This window comes from Cebus imitator, unplaced genomic scaffold (genome assembly GCF_001604975.1).
Source record: "Cebus imitator isolate Cc_AM_T3 unplaced genomic scaffold, Cebus_imitator-1.0 Scaffold206, whole genome shotgun sequence".
In the NCBI taxonomy this organism is placed as follows: domain Eukaryota; kingdom Metazoa; phylum Chordata; class Mammalia; order Primates; family Cebidae; genus Cebus; species Cebus imitator.
In genome coordinates this window covers 3,376,701-3,394,323 of record NW_016107521.1, presented here as the reverse complement: position 1 = coordinate 3,394,323, position 17,623 = coordinate 3,376,701, and the positions used below count along the sequence as shown (strand labels likewise).

General features: G+C 37.8%; 1 protein-coding gene across 4 annotated transcripts in view; it reads left to right on the top strand.

Moving 5' to 3' along the window:
- RABGAP1 (RAB GTPase activating protein 1) overlaps positions 1-17,623 on the top strand; it is a 178,395-nt gene that overhangs the window by 17,558 nt on the left and 143,214 nt on the right. For 3 of the 4 annotated variants that reach the window (XM_017548365.2, XM_017548363.2, XM_017548364.2), the window contains one exon: positions 8,374-8,572. In XM_017548365.2, coding sequence (XP_017403854.1) covers positions 8,423-8,572 — 150 coding nt within the window. In that variant the 5' untranslated portion in view covers positions 8,374-8,422. Of the gene's footprint in view, positions 1-8,369; positions 8,573-17,623 lie in introns of those variants that run through there. The other variant, XM_017548366.2, reaches the window with a different exon arrangement.

The window sequence follows — 17,623 nt, the reverse complement described above, 5'->3', positions numbered from 1 at the left end:
CCTCCTGAGTAGCTGGGATTACAGGCACGCGCCACCATGCCCAGCTAATGTTTTGTGTTTTTAGTAGAGACGGGGTTTCACCTTGTTGACCAGGATGGTCTCAATCTCTTGACCTCGTGATCCACCCGCCTTAGCCTCCCAAAGTGCTGGGGTTACAGGCTTGAGCCACCGCGCCCGGCTTGCTTGTTTAAGAGTTACACAGCCACAGGAATTGTCCTGCTACAGCGTCTTTCAGACTTGATTCTTTTGCTGCTTTCTGTCTTGTTCTTTTCTGAACAGAGAGTAAACTTACCAGATCTGTGTTTTAGAAGGGTACAACTCTGAGCAGCATAGAGGATAGACTGGAATGGGGAGAGGATGGAGATAAGTATATCAAGAAGGAAAGAGGTGCAGTTCAGAAAAGGACAGAGACACCTAGATGCCTGGGTTAGGATCAAGTTCCAACAATTTTCTGTGTGAACTTAAGCAAGTTACTCAACCTGCCCAAGCCTCAGTTTGTCTGTCATTTGAAGTTAATACCCATCTGGCAAGGTTAGTGTGTAGATTAGTAATAATGCATGTAAAACTTGTTGGTACCATTTTGGGCATATAATTGACACTCAAGAAGTAATAAGTATTGTTTTGTCTTTAGATTTAGCAATCATCTCGCTTAAGATTCCCCAAAACTGTACCCATTTCTTCAATGGTTGAGCTACAAAAGTGATGGGGATTGAGAGGGAAGTGATTAGTGTTTGGTCCAAAGGGAACCCAAGGTATCTTCTTTTGTGACTGTGTTGTTTACCTGTTTTTTGGTCATGACAGTTAGGGATTTGATGAAGAGTCAGTCAGGTACACCCAAGGATAGTTGAAGTCTGTTCATTTTAATCATCATCCCTGTCCACATCCACAATACATGTATGTAGTGTAGCATGTTTGTCATTTATCTTCCTCATATTACTTAGACCCTACTAAACAGCAATGAAGTATATTCAACCAAATTTATTGAACACTGCCAGTAAGTAAGGATATGAAATTAATATGAATAAAACATAAGAGCCCTGTCCACAAGTAGTTCAGGGAGACCGTTTGTGCCCATTATATTCCCAGCATTTGACATAGTGGTTTATAGTCAGTAATTGCTTCTGGAATGAATGAATTGATCAATATAGTGGAGTAGAAAAGTGTTGGGCCGGGTACGGTGGCTCACGCTTATAATCCCAGCACTTTGGGAAGCCAAGGCGGGTTGATTACCTGAGTTCAGGAGTTGGAGATCAGCCTGGCCAACATGGCAAAACCGTGTCTTACTAAAAATACAAAAATTAACAGGGCATGGTGGTGGGCACCTGTAATCTCATCTACTCAGAAGGCTTGAGACAGGAGAATTGCTTGAACCTGGGAGGCAGAGGTTGCAGTGAGCCGAGATCACATCATTGCACTCCAGTCTGGGCAAGAAGGCAAGACTGTCTCAAAAAAAAAAAAAAAAAAAAAATGGAAAATAAGTGTTGATATTATTTTACTGTGTGGTAAATGGTATAATTCTGTGATAGAACTGAAAACAAAAAAGACTGAGGAGCCCTAGAAGAAACTAATGAACACTGCAGAAGGGAAAGAGGGAGGTTGAATACTTGATTGTATCATTAGTTTGCTGTTGGTGGTGAAAGACTGGTAAAACAAAAAGACATTCAGCTGAGCAAGCAGCATATGAAAAAGCTTGAAAGCATTAACATGCGTGACATATTTGTATGTATGTTGTGGTTTGACAGAAGAAGATAAGACTAGAATGGAAATTGGCTCCAGATTTTGAAGAACTCAGTAATATAAGGATTTGGGATTTTATTGTATTTTCAGTCAGGAGCAATAAAAAGTTTTGAGGAACGGCGAGGGGCAGGATATATGATCAGATGTAAGTTTCAGAAATTAACTTTGGGGGCTAAATAATGGCTAGAGAGAGTCTAGAATGAAAGACTTGTTATAGCCAGGTAGAAAGGGAATAAAATTAAAGTCTGACGTGAGGGATGGTGAAGAAGAAATAGATCGGGCTAGGTTTTAGAACTAAAATCCATTATTCCAAGGGAGAGTAAGAAAGGGAGGAGGCAAGATTTATTTTGGTTTGGTTTCTTGTGATTGTTTTTGTTTTTTGGATGTTGTTTTGAATCTGTGGCTGTTAACCAGGTTAGAGAACCCAGGATAGATAATCTAGGAAGAAGAGTTCGCTGACATGTGGGGGTTAAATGGTTTAGTTTTGGATGCAAGGAATTGGTTTTGAGATGACCATAAGACACATGTAGTAGAACCCTGCTCTGTATTCTCATAACACCCTTTACAGACCTCTATTATAACAAGCACTATTTTATAATTACCTGCTTACTAGTCTGTTTTCTCTACCACTATAAGCCTGTCAAAGGTAAGGAGTATCTTTTATTCCTCACCATAACACTGTACATAGTGTCTGGCAACGTAACAGACTCTTGATACTGAATAGAAGAAAAAATATAACACAAATACCCATGTGGAATTCAAGAGAAAAGATAGTGCTAGAGTATTACCAGCATACAATAGAAAGCTGTAACTATATTAGCTAATGAGATAGCCAGGGAAAAGAAGGACAGTGATGTAATTTTAAAAATAGAAGAGGAACCTAAAAGAACTAAGAAAAGATAGAGGTAGGCAATGGATGCAAAAGGACAAGAGTTTTCAGAATAAGAAAATGGCCATTTACTTCAGCAGGTAAGATGAGAACTGAAATAATTCTTTGGGTTTTGAAATTTTGTAGTATTGATGGTTTTTAATGAAAGAGAGAAGTAAGGGGGTTGTATTTTTGAGAGGGACTGTTTAGAAGAGTGGGGCGTTTCATTGAAGTGGTAGAGGTGGAGGCATTAATACTATTCTTTCAAAAAGAAAATCTCAAGAAAACCAAAGAAATAAAGGTTAACCAAGCTTTGGACTAGGCACTAGCACATTTTGTCTCAAGAATGTCAGGTTCAATTATGAGTATCACCCACACCTCTTATTAAGCTAGGTAGGTCACTTATTGGGAGGTGGCTTTGCCTCTGTTAATTGCATGTTAGCAAACCCATGCCACTGCATGTCACTGTTGGTTACTTCTCAGATGTTAACTAGAAACAATACAACTATCTGTTAGTACTCTGTCTCACAAAAAAAGTTCAAGTTTTTAAAAAATAAACACTGATTATTCAGGAACTGACTTCCTTCAAAGGACTCTTAAAAGAGGTTTAATCATGGCCAGTTCTTTCCATTTCACTCCATTAACTAGAGTGCTTAAGAGGAGATTGAGAATGAATGTGAATCTTTTTTGAGATGGGGTCTCACTTTGTCACTTTAGCTGGAGTGCAGAGGCTCCATCATAGTTCTCTGCAGACTGTAATTCCTGGGCTCAAGCAGGTCCCTGTCTCAGCCTCCCAGGTAAATGGTTCTACAGGCACACACCACCACATTTGGCTAATTTTTAAATATCTTATTTTAGAGATGGGATCTAACCATATTGCCCAAGCTGGTCTTGAAATCCTGGCCTCAGGCAATCCTCCCACCTCAGCCTCACAAGTTGTCGGGATAGCAGGCACGAGCCACTGCTGCTGGCTAAATGTGAATGTTTATTCAGCAATATTGAGATGCATTTCATGCTGTGGTACATAATTGAGCATAAAATTGGCACTTATGTCACAGAACAGTGACTTTAGGCAAAAAGTTCATAGAGTTTTGGCATATGGGACTAATTTTCAATAAAAATCTCTAGTGATCTTTAATGTCTCTGTAAGAATAAAAGTAATGAAAATAAAGCATAATTGAACTTTTGGGTGTGATGCAGGAGGCTGTATAAGTGAACAAAATTGTCTGTCACCTCAAGTGACTTGACTTTTTTAAAAGAGAGGTAAAGCCAGATATGGTGGCTTATGCCTGTAATCCCAGCACTCTTTGGATAGCTGAGAATTTTTTTTTTTTTTAATTAGCTGGGCATGGTTGCACATACTTCTGGTCCCAGCTACTCAGGAGGTAAAGGTAGGAGGATCATCTGAGCTGGGAGATCAAGGCTGCAGTGAGCTAGGATCATACTACTGCACTCCAGCCTGGGCAACAGAGCAAGACCCTGTCTCAAAAGTAGAGAAGGAAGCATCCTTGAACTTGTGTCCACCAACCTGCTCTGTTGGCAATTGAACTTGTTACAAGGGTCTAGGCTCATCATTTCTATAAAAGGCGACAAACTGTGAGTGCCTGCCTACCAAGTACCAGGCCATTCATATGTATGTTATCTTATTTTAAATGGGCTATCTTACTGAATGATTAGGATGACAAAATGAGATAAAAATGTGTACATTTGGCCAGGTGAGGTAGCTCATGCCTGTAATCCCAGCACTTTGGGAGGCCAAAGCAGGGGGATCATGAAGTCAGGAGTTCGAGACTAGCTTAGCCAACATGGTGAAACCCCATCTCTACTAATGATACAAAAAATTAGCCAGCCATGGTAGCGCATGCCTGTAATCCCAGTACTTGGAAAGCTGAGGCAGGAGAATCACTGGAACCTGGGAGGTGGAGGTTGCAGTGAGCTGAGATTGCACCATTGTACTCCAGACTGGGCAACAGGGTGAAGCTCCATCTCAAAAAAAAAAGTGTGCATTTTATTCCTTTTTGTGATACATAAAGCATTTTTATTCGAAGTATTATTTTGCTTTTATTTAGATATTAACAGCTTAGAATGTGAAATTAGGAAATGTGTTTTTTTTCCTCAGTGATATGTTTCCTAACAACCAAATTAACTCATACAGGTGCTGTAGACATAGGCCAAGACGTAGAGGTAGTATGAAGTATTTAATTTGGATTACTTAGTTAGTATCTGTTAAATTTTTTTGAATTTAAAGTTAGTTTTTGAAAAGCTGTAACTATTGGGTGCTTATAATGTTCTTTGTATATTGTTAAATGTTTTATGTATAGTCTGTAGTAATTTTTACAGTAGCTCTATGAGATCGATAGTATAACCTTATCTCTATGGAAGCTGAGGCTCAGCATGACAAGCTCATACTATTAGTAGTAGAACTGGTATTTTAACTTAGGTTTTCCTTAACTCCTAATGGTGTGCTTCAGCATCACGAATATGACCTCTGTATATAAAAGGTGGCCTTACATTTTCCTTGGGTGGCTTTTGCTCTTTTCCATTTTTATTTGCTATTTATCCTGCCTCTTTAACAAATAGTTGAGCACCTGCTATGTGCCAGGCATTATTTCAGGTGCTAGGGATCCAACACTTAGTCAAATACAAAAACCCCTGCCCTTGTGAACCTTAGGTTCTAGTTTACATTATATTTAAAAATGGATTACTAAAATGAATGTCAAGCTATAGGTGCTATGTAGAAGCTGGGTGACTGCAGGGTGTTTGGGGGAGGAATTTTGGTACTTTGTTGTCAATGGGAATTAGAATTAAAATCTGAAGGATGAAGAATCAGAGTAGGGGATGTCTTATGATAACTGATATAAGTAGGGATTAAAAACAAATCCCTATGGTCTTGAGACAGAGGTTGTGAATGTCTAGAATTTGCCAGAAGTACAGCAAATTCTGGGGTACCTCTTCATTATGGAGGCCAGGGAATGGGTGGTTTTATCTATGTTTGTGGAGCTGATGGACTATTCCCTCTTCACTTCTGTCCATGGAGGCCAGAGAAAAGGAATCTTATTGTATAATTTTTCCTGTACTACTTAGTGTTTTGATAAACCTCATTCCTGCTGAGTGATTCAGTTACTTTCAGTTGCCAAAACAAATAATGAAGTATTTTATAAAGCGTATTCTCCTATCACCTTCTCAAAGAAAGTAGGTGGAACTTTGAGCTTGCCAAATATTCTCAGTTCCTTAGTGTAATTACCAAAGTATATTGTTTTTGAGTCCAGAGTAGGATTATACAAAGTTGTTAGTGTCTCTGAGACCAGAGCTTTAGACTACTTTCCCAGGCCCTCTGCCATCCAACTGTTAATCACATTATAAAAGGTGGATAAAAGACTTAATTAATTGAGCATGAAACCTCTCTTAAAGTACAAACTCTAAAAAAAAAAAAGACTCCTTTACACAATACTGAGTGTTTTGGGACAAGGCCCAAATTTGTGGCATTAAAAAGCCTTCACAATCTAATGGAAAGAGTAGCGTCTTTGGAGTTAGGTAACTGGGTTTAACTTTTGGCTTTGACTCTAACCACATTACATTGAACAAGTTACACCATCTCTCTAAGTATTAATTTCCTCATTTGTGAAATAGAGATGTGACAATTAAGAGGCACTCACCATTAAATTATAACACAACATAATAGATACTGTAGAAAAATCAAATGTAAAATGCTGTAGGAACAGATATAAGGGAAGCAGTTTATTTGATTCTGAGGTGAGAACAGACAAGTGGACTGAGAAGACTACTAAGAGAGGAAGGTTTTACATCATGAGTGATGAGTTGGAGCTGATCAAGTACAGAAGTGAGGAAACCACTTCAGGAAGAGAATCCTGTAAGGGTGTATATCTAAAGGTATAAAGTGTATCTCCATAGCAAAGTCTAAGTTAGTCCCTCTCCCAACATATTCCCATAGTTTTCTTTACCCTAAATCAGTACTTTTAGGTACAATTTGCCTCTACTCTCTACTGAAGTATAACTCCTTTGGGGCAAGGATCTATTTTCTTTTGTTTACTATAGCTTGTTCTTTATACATTAATCACTCAAGCATTCATTGAATGGATTAAGTAAAACGTTTTTCTTTGAAGTTTTCAACAATTTGAAGTGTTTTTTAATGCCACACTATGCATTTAGATTTGGTCTTACTGAGATGTGTAATAGCTGTTAAGCAGAGAAATTAGCTTAAATAAAAGGCAGCAGAGAGTCCAGGATTCTAGCCTTAGCTGTGCCATGCCATTAACTGGTTAAATGACCTTCTCTTGGGGTTGCCATTTATTTATCTAACAGTATTGATTTGTAAGTTTTTTTTTTCCCCTTCTTTTTACTGTGCCATTTTAGACTTCTAAGTTTACTTCTAACTATAATACTTAGGGATTGTGTAATTTCTGCTGCCAGGTGTTTATATGTGGGCTTTTTAGGAGAAAATCATGTTTGACACCTGGTGTATGCTCAATAAATATGTAGTCAATAATTAAAAATTCAAAGTATAGGCCGGGCGCGGTGGCTCACGCCTGTAATCCCAGCGCTTTGGGAGGCCGAGGCGGGTGGATCACGAGGTCAAGAGATCGAGACCATCCTGGTCAACATGGTGAAACCCCGTCTCTACTAAAAATACAAAAATTCAGCTGGGCATGGTGGCACGTGCCTGTAATCCCAGCTACTCAGGAGGCTGAGGCAGGAGAATTGCCTGAACCCAGGAGGCGGAGGCTGCGGTGAGCCGAGGTCATGCCACTGCACTCCAGCCTGGGTAACAAGAGTGAAACTCCGTCTCAAAAAACAAAAAACAAACAAACAAAAAAAATTCAAAGTATAAATCAAGACTTCTCAGTCAGAGAAATTAAACAGACTTTTAGAGCCTTACGTCTTTGAGTTACTAGATGAACATGGAGCCATAGCTACTTTTGTTAGTTAAAAACTCTGAGTATAGTGTTATATTGTTTTGTTGATGTTTTGACAACCAAATGAAACATTGTCACAAAGTTTGCAGAGCTAGGTTTTAAAATGATAGGTGAGTTTAAGTTTTATTCCACAAGTCAATAAATAATTGAATGAATTTTAATATGTGGTACATCTTTATACTTTTTGTTGGGAATTTTTGGCATGAAACTCTTATTTGGGTAATGTTCATATTGAGCTGAGTTCCTAACTGTGATGTAGGAAGATGCAGTTTTTAATAAACTTCTCATTTCTTGCTGTATAAGGTATTTCCCAGCTCTAGAATTTATACTAAAATTTAACTGCCTTGAATTGATTTATGTTGGGTGTTAATGTAAAATTTGGCCTGTTAAAACCATGTTAATATTTTAAATTTAAGTATCAATAATGCTAGGACAACCTTATTGTGCTCTTATAATAACTAAGTGCTTTCCATTTCGTTTACAACTTTAAAAATTAGAGGATAGAAAACAGAAGGTGAGTACTTAATTATTTTTGGAGGCTAAGACTCAAATTGCAATATAGGCCAAAGAAATCCCTGTAGGTAGTTAGGGTTATTCTGAAGGGAATATGTTTTATTTATTTAGTTTTGAAGTCTGAAATATCTTGGCCCTGAATAGCATGAAATTTTTTTATTATCTGGAATTGAAAAAAAACTAAGGTATAAGTAGTGAAAGTCTTAGGAAAATATTTTTGAAGCATTTACAAAAATTTCCATATATGTTGTGTAAGATTAGAGTAAAATTGAGTATCTGGCAGACGTTCTATATAAGTATCTTTATGGTTTTGTTTTTCAGGCATTAAAAAATATTTAATCATTCATGTGTTGAGCCTCATTCTTGAGTTATGGATGACAAGGCTTCTGTTGGAAAAATCAGTGTCTCCTCAGACTCAGTATCTACTCTTAATAGTGAAGATTTTGTATTGGTTTCCAGGCAAGGAGATGAGACACCATCTACAAATAATGGAAGTGATGATGAGAAAACAGGACTCAAGGTAAAACTCCATAACCTGTTTGTTTTGCTTAGCTTTTGTAAGCCCATTGCAAAACTTGTTCTTAAGAGAAAAGGGGTATGGGAGGAAAGTGAGAACATAGAAGTAATATACTTCTTTTTCTTTAATGTTAAAGAATTTTATTTGCACTTAGTGAGTCATTTGTAGTTGATTAAAAATTTTCATTCCGATTAGCTTTCCCTAAAATTTTCGTACCCCTAAGTGTCAAAACTAGTGGTTATAGTATAAACATTTATCATTTTAGTATTGTTTTCACTTTTCCATTGAATTACAGTTCTGATTTTGTTTGGTCCTGGTTTACATAATGTAAGGGCACTGGCAGGTCAAAGGTACTATTTATAAAAATGAGTTTTAGGATTACTGAAACAACTTTAAACACCTGGCGACTCACACTTCCATTTGCTTATAATTTCTCAGCCACTGTTACTTCTTATCCAATGCTTTGTTTTTATTCTACTCGTTATTGATGTAAATAAAAACAGATTATCTGTTAAAGTCATTTAAAATATAAGTAGGTTTAAAAATATTTTAACTCCTGTTTACATCTTTTCATGTAACAAATGTTTACTAAGTAATGACTGTGTGCTAAGTATTGTTGTAAGTATTGGGGATATAGTGGTGAACAACACAGGCAAAGCTCCTTGCTCTTCTAGAGCTTTAATTCTAATGGGGGAAATAGACTAAGCAAATAAGAAAATAAATACATCAAGTAAATTTAGGTGCTGTGAAGAATAACCAAACAGGATTATGTGGTTAAAGAGTAAACAACATGCTTGTTCTTTGACCTTTAAAAATTTTTGTCAAAATTTTGAAAACTTGTTAGGTGCTCTGGCTCACACCTGTAATCCCAGCACTTTGGGAGGTTTTGGCAGGCAGATCACTTGAGCCCAGGAGTTGGAGACCAGTCTGGGGAACATGGCAAAACCCCATTTCTACAAAAAAGCCAGGTGTGGTGGTGCACACCTTTAGTCCCCACTGCTTGGGAGGCTTAAGTGGAAGAATCAATTGCGGGCATGCGGTAGAGGCCGCAGTGAACCATGATCACACCCTGGGTGACAGTGAGATCCTGTCTCAAAAGAGAAAAAATCCTTATGCCTACTCATAAATGTATAGAGGAATAAATAAAAAACAGTAAAACTTAAAATCAGTTAAAGAGTGACTGACAACTACTATTTTAGAGAAGGTCTTGAGATGACATTTAAGGTGAGGCCCAAATGAAATGACCAAAAGGGCCATGGAAAAATCTGGGAAAAGAGCTTTCTAGTGGGAGCAGCAAATTGAAAGACCACGAGGAGAAACACCCTCACTAGGACAGAGGTTGAAAGTAAAAAGCTGTAAAGGATGAAATGCAGTAATGGGCATGGGATGGATTGTGTAGAACCCTGTGGAGCTTAGTAGGAAGTTTGGGGCTTTGTTAAAAAAAATAATAATAATAAAAAGTGAGTGGAAATTTTGGAGAGTTTTGAGTGGGATCATAATCTAATTTGTATTTTTAAAAGCTTGCTGGTTAAGAGAGACTTGTAGGATGACAGCATGTCCTACTCTCCAGCAAAAGTGGTGACAACTATAAAAATAATACATTTAAGATCTCTGAAAGTGTTTTAAAGGAAATACAGCAAATGAAAAAACATTTATTCGAGAAAATTTACTACAATTTGGTCAGAACGACAAGAACCTGTTATTGGTAACAAGACCTGCCCTTTCCTTACTGTATCCCAGCTGAGAGAGATGGTAACTTCTTTTCATATTGATGCAGTGAAGAAGACAAGAATCCCTGTCCCCCACCAGCTCTCATTCTGGGCTGTCTTCCAGAGCAGGAGCAAGATACCCGTATTTATCATCCTGCTTCCCCATGCCTGTTTCTGGCCAACTGTGACTAAGAGGTGGGGGCTTTGTTTTTCTGCCTAGCCCCTGCTCTTGGGACAGAGAATTTACTTTGGGCGCAACAGCTAACCCTGGGATGTCACTCAGTTACATCCCAGTGTGTCATCGTCCAACTTCCAGCTCCAAAGCCATGTCTCAGAGATTTTACCTGCAGGGAAACGTTGGCCATAAAGCAGTCTTCTTAAAGGAATGGGCTTCATTCACGACAGAGCCTAGAAAAGCATAAGCCTAAGGTTACTCTAAAAACCAGTGGAGGTTGTGGTGAAAGGTAATTGGAGGAAGACTGGTAGATTGATTGAACATTTAGGCTTGACTGTAGACATGCTAATTTGCCTGAGAAAACTAGGGAAAGACACAGCTGGGAGGATATCGCCAAGGGTCAAAACAAATCTTAACCCTTAACCTCTGGAACTTTCACTTCAAAGATACCCAAGTTTGATTGACTTACACTGTGGAGCAGTTTATACTGTAGTGCATTGTTGAAATCATTACAGCAATCAGACAGCAATTAGTGGAATTTAACAAGCTAGACGTGGTCAGAGAAACCAAGAGTCAGGAAGAGCCCTGCCCACACCTCTCATCCCAAGGTGACAGTGAGCAATCTGAAGTCTGAGCTCCGTGAGGACCAACACCGGAGGCTTAACATTGGGGGTAGGACAATGGAATCTACGAAAATCAACTAGCCAGTCACCCAGTAAACAAGCATAAACAATAACAAATCTTGAAGTGGGGAGACCAGTACTTAGAGTTGGTACTATATATCAAGTATCTAGTTTCTAACCGAAAATTGTAAGACATTCGGAGAAACAAGAAAATATGACCCAGGCATCCTGTTAAAAAAAAGCAAGCAATAGGTATTGCCTGTGAGAGTGACTGGTTGGATTTAACAGAGTTTTCAAGGTAGCCATTATAAGTATGTTCAACAAACTAAAGGAAATCATGCTTAATGAAATAAAGGAAGGTGTGATGATAGTTTCACATGAAACAGAGAATATTAGTAAAGAGATAGAAATCATTTTTAAAAGAACCAAATGGAAATTCTGGAATTGAAAATCATAGTAACTGAAATGCAAAACTCACTTGAGGGGCACAGCAGTACATTTCAACTGACAAAAGAAAGAGTTAATGAACTTGACAATAGATCAGTAGAAATTACTCAAAGAACATTAAGAAAAAAATGTAGGAAAAAAGCAGCCTCAGAAAAATATGGGAAACTATTAAGTGTACCAACATGCTTGTAATAGGAGTATCAAAAGGAGAGGAGAAAGAGAAATTACTAGAAAAAAATTTAAAGTAATAATGCCTGAAAATGTCCCAAATTTATCGAAAGACAATAATTTATACATCCAGGAAGTTCAGTGAACTTCATGTAGGATAGATGCAAAGAGATTCACAAAGGGACATCTCTTGATAAAAATGCTAAAAGCCAAAGACAAGGAAAATATCTTGAGAACAGCAAGAGATAAGTGAGTCATCACTTACAAGAGAACCTCACATGGGACAACATATTCAACGCACTTAAACCAAAAAACTGTTAACCAACGATTGTAAGTCCAGCAGAGCTATTATTTAAAACTGAAGGTTCTTTGAAATAAAGGTATTTTGAGGTAAAAACTCAAGAGAATTGCTGCTGGCAGACCCACTTTACAAGAAACACTAAAGGAAGTTCTTCAGGCTAAAAGCAAGTTACTCTAAATGATTTTAATCCATGTGAAAAATTAAAGAGCACCAGTAATAAAAGATACTATAAATGCATATTTTCTCCTTTTCTTCTTTTTTATGTTGTGTATGTCTATCATGTATATCTGTATAGGCACTTAACAGCTATAAATTTCTCTAAGAACTGTTTAATCTGTATCCCATAAAGTATACTAGGTATCCTAAGTATACTAGGTATCCTTAGTATACTGCAGTATTATATACTGTGTATGTAGTATGTTGTTGGGCCTATATGTGGAAATGTAATATATTTGCCAGTAATAGGAAAAAGGAGATAAAATAGGTACAGATCTGGGCTAGGAACTAATTCCATATAGTAAGTCAAATTCATAAGAATAAATGAAGAAAACCAGAAATGGTAAATAAGAAGGTTAATATAACAAAAACTGTAAATATACATTGGTTCTTCTCTCAACTTCTTTAAAGGTATATATAAAATTATATAAAGTAATAATTGTGACAGCATATTGTTGGACTTCTAACATTTATAGATATAATATGTATAACAATACCACAAAAAGCGGGATGTATAGAGCTATGTATGAACAATGTTTCTATTTCTCAATGGAATTGAGTATTAATCATATGCTTATTCTGATAAATTAAGATGTAGATTGTTTCAAGTCCAACAGAACTTAAAGATTTTTTTTTTTTTTTTGATAAGGGTGGTCCCAGCACTTTGGGAGACTGAAGTGAGTGGATTGCTTGAGCCCAGGAGTTCAAGACCAGCCTGGGCCACATGGTGAAACCCCATCTCTTAAAAAAAAAAAAAAAAATACATTGTAAGTTCCTGGAGGAACTACCAATCTTTTTATTACTGCATATGTGGAAAAAACATGTGGAAAAAAGTCATTAAAGAAATGTAACTGCTGTATTAGAAAATATTTACTAAGCCCAAAAGAAAGCAATAAAAGAGGCACAAAAAGACAGGAGACAAACTAAAGAATGGTAAAGTTGGCAGTCCTGAATCCAACCAGATGAATAATAATATTAAGTGTAAATAGATTAAGCAACATAATCAAAAGGGCAGATACTGTTAGATTGGATAAAAATACATGATCCAACTATATGCTGTCTGTAAGATATACTTTAGATTTAGAGATACAAATAGATTTAAAATAAAAGGATGGAAAAATGTAATGCAAACAGCAATTATAACAAAGCATGGCTGGGCACGGTGGCTCATGCCTGTAATCCCAGCACTTTGGGAGGCTGAGGCAGGTGGATTGCCTGAGGTCAGGAGTTCAAGACCAGTCTGGCCAACATGGTGAGACCCTATCTCTATTAAAAATACAAAATAATTAGGCATGGTGGCATGTGCCTGTAATCCCAGCTACTCGGGAGACTAAAGTAAGGGAATTGCTTGAACCAGGGAGGTGGAGGCTGCAGTGAGCCGAGATCACACCACTGTACTCCAGCTTGGGTGACAGAGTGACTCCTCTCAAAAAAAAAAGGTTGGAGTGGCTATTGTGATTTTAGATAAAATAAGTCTATTTTATGAGAGATAACATATGAATAATGACATTTTATAATCTTAGAAGGATCAGTCCATCACAGACATCTGACAGTTACATACCCAATAGCCAAGCACCAAAATACTGACAGAGATGAAGAGAAAATGGACAATTCAAGAATAATTGTTGGCCGGGTGTGGTGGCATACGCCTGTAATTTGGGAGGCTAAGGCAGGTGGATTGCTTGAGGTTAGGAGTTTGAGACCAGCCTGGGCAACATAGCAAGGCCCTGTCTAATTTAAAAAAAAAAAAATGTGTTGAAGATTATAATACCCTGCCTTCAATAATGAAGGGGACAACTAGGCCGATCAAGAAGAAAATAGAAGGCTTGAATAACACCGTTGACTAACTAGAGCTAACAAATCTCTGTAGAACACTCATCCCAACAATAGCAGAGTATTCGTCTTTTCAAGTGCCCCCAAAGTATTAATCCAACCATAATGGCAGGAGACTAGAAATCAATAACAGAAGTAAAACTGAAAATTTGCTAAAATGGGGAGATTAACATACTCCTGAATAAGAAGTCAAAGAAGAAATCAAAAAGGGAATTAAAAATACTTGAATGAATGCAAATACAGTATACTAAGACTTATGGAATACAGCTTAAACGGTTCTTTTTTTTTGAGATGGAGCCTCTCTCCGTCACCCAGGCTGAAGTGCAGTGGCGTCATCTCGGCTCACTGCAACCTCCACCTCCCGGGTTCAAACGATTTTCCTTAAACAGTTCTTAGGGAAATTTATAGCCGTTAAGTGCCTATGTTGAGAAAGAAGAAAGACCTAAACTTAATGTCCTAACCTTCCACCTTAAGACACTAGTAAAAGAAGGGTACACTAAGACTAAAACAATCAGAAGGAAGGAAAATAAAAGAATAGAAATTATTGAAACAGAAGAGCAGTAGAGAAAAATAAGTGAAACCAAAAATTAGTTCTTTGAAAATACCAACAAAATTGACGAAGCTTTAATTAGATTGACCATAAAAAAGGAAGACACAATTTACTAGATCATAAACGAAAGGGGATAATACTACTAATGTTATATAGAATTATAAAGGAATATTAGAATGTGTGCTAATCAGATATTTAGACGAAATGGACAAATTTGTAGAGCGACACTGACAAAACCTATAAAATAGCCTGACCAGATCTGTAACAAAGAGATTGAATTGGTAATAATAAAAAAAGTACCCCAAAGAAAACCGTGGGCTCAGGTGGCTGTACTGCTAAATTCTACCAGATACTTAAATAAGAATTAATATCTATTCTGCACAAACTCTCCCCTGCAATAGAAAAGTAGGAAATACTTTCCAACTTACTCTGTGAGAACACTATTACCCTGCTACCAAAATCGGACAAAGACATCAAAGGGAAACTGCACCCAACGTCTTTAATGCATATGGACACAAAAATCCTTAAAATACTAGCAAAGTGAATTAATCTGGTATATAAATATAAAAAGGATTACATACCATGATCAAGTGGGAGTTATTCCAGGAATGTAAGGTTAGTTTAACTTCTGAAAATTATTATACACCATATCTATAGGATAAAAAGCAAAACCTACATGATCATCTCTGTAGATGCAGAAGAAGCATTTGACAAAAAAGCAACACCTTTTCAGGACAAAAAGAAATGAAAAACTCATACTAGAAATACAATGGAACTTCTCAACCTGATAAAGCACATTTACAAAGAGCTCACAGGTAAAGTCATACTTAATGGCGAAAGACTGGACTCTTTTCCCCCCAAGTTTTAGAATAGGACAAGGAGGTCTGCATTCACCACCACTCTTCAGCATTGTGCTAGGGCCAGGTACAGTGGCTCATGCCTGTAATCCCAGCACTTTGAGAGGCTGAGACAGGAGGATCGCTTGAGCCTAGGAGTTTGAGAACAGCCTGGGCAACATGCAGAGACTCCATCTCTACAAGAAAAAAAATTTAGTTAGCTAGATATGGTGGCATGTGCTTGTAGTCCCAGTTATTTGGGGGGCTGAGGTGGAAGGATCGCTTGAGCCAGAGAGGTCAAGGCTGCAGTGAGTTGTGATCATACCCACTGCACTCCTACCTGGGCAACAGAGGGAGACCCTCTCTCTACTTAAAAAGATTATCAAGAAAAGTGAAAAATAAAAAAACATGCAATGAGAGAATTTATGATAATAATAGTTCTAGGAAATATAAAGGACTAAACCATCAACTGCTGAATGGATAAACAAAATGTGGTATGCAAGGAATATTAGTAAACCATGAATTCTGATACATGCTACAACACAGATGAACCTTGAGAACATTATGCTGAATTACAGGTCAGTCACAAAAGACTGCAAATTACATAATTTCATTAATATGAAATATTCAGAATAGGCAAATATTTAGAGACACAAAATAGATTAGTGGTTGCTTAGGGCTGGTTGGGGGGCTGGGGAGAATAGAAAGGTGATACTTAAGGGTATATTGTGCTGCTTTTTAAAATTTTTTTATTAAAATTTTTTTTATTTGAGATGGAGTCACACTCTGTCTCCCAGGCTGGAGTGCAGTGACTTGATCTCAATTCAGTGCAACCTCCCAGGTTCAAGTGATTCTCCTGCCTCAGCCTCTCAAGTAGCTGGGATTACAGGCATGCACCACCATGCCTGGCTAAATTTTGTGTTTTTAGTAGAGACAGGGTTTCACCATGTTGGCCATGCTGGTCTCGAACTCCTGACCTCAGGCATTCTGCCTGTCTCGGCCTCCCAAAGTGTTGGGATTACAGGCGTAAGCCACTGCGCCCAGCCTATGCCACTTTTTGAGGTAATGGAGATGTTTCAAAATTGATTCTGGTAGTTGCATATATCTGTGAATATACTTAAATTATTGAACATACATGTTAAGTGAATGAATTGTATGGTTTGTGAATTATATCTCAATCTTTTCTAAAAAGCTCCCTGGACAATTAGCAGGAAAGGGGCAAGAGTGGTAGCAAGGAGAGCAAGGGTAAATGTGCACTGATTCAGGATATGTTTTGGTATTAATGTGGGTAAATTAGATGTAGGGTATGAGGTAAAGAGAAGTAGATGATTCCTAGATTTTGGCCTGGGCTGTTTAGCCTAATCCTGGACTAAACAATAACACCATTACCTCAGTAATGCCACTTACTGACATGGGAAAGAGAAAGGTAAGTCCAGAATTGGGGCAGGAGAACATATTACTTTTGAGATGACTGTTAGTTGTTTCTTTGAAGGTGTCAGGTAGGTAGTTTGGTAGTTGGATGTATGAGACTCATGCTAAGGAGAGGTTGGTTGTAATTGCCATCAACAGTATTTACGTGCCATTAAAAGCTATGAAATTATGGCTGGGTGCAGTGGCTCATGCCTGTAATCCCAGCACTTTTGGAAGCCAAGGCAGGCAGGTCACCTGAGATCAGGAGTTTGAGACCAGCCCGGCTAACATGGTGAAACCCTGTCTCTACTAAAAATACAAATAGCTGGGTATGGTGGTATAGTCTATAATCCTAGCCACTCAGGAGGGTGAGGCAGGAGAATTGCTGGAGCCTGGGATTGCGCCATTGCCCTCTAGCTTGGATGACAAGAGTGAAACTCTGTCTCGAAAAAAAAAATAATAATAAAGCAGTGGAATTAGATGAGACCACTCACAATGTGAATGTAGATACTGAAGAGACGAATGATAAGAATTTGTTCTTGGGGTGCTTTAATATTCAGATGAGATGAATAGAAATCAGCAGGAAAAAAAAAAACAACAAGAAATAACTACTGAGATGTAAGAAAACCTAAGTGTTTTAGTTCATTTTGACACTGCTGATAAAGACATACCTGAAACTGGGAAGAAAAATAGGTTTGGCCGGGCGCGGTGGCTCAAGCCTGTAATCCCAGCACTTTGGGAGGCCGAGGCGGGTGGATCACGAGGTCAAGAGATCGAGACCATCCT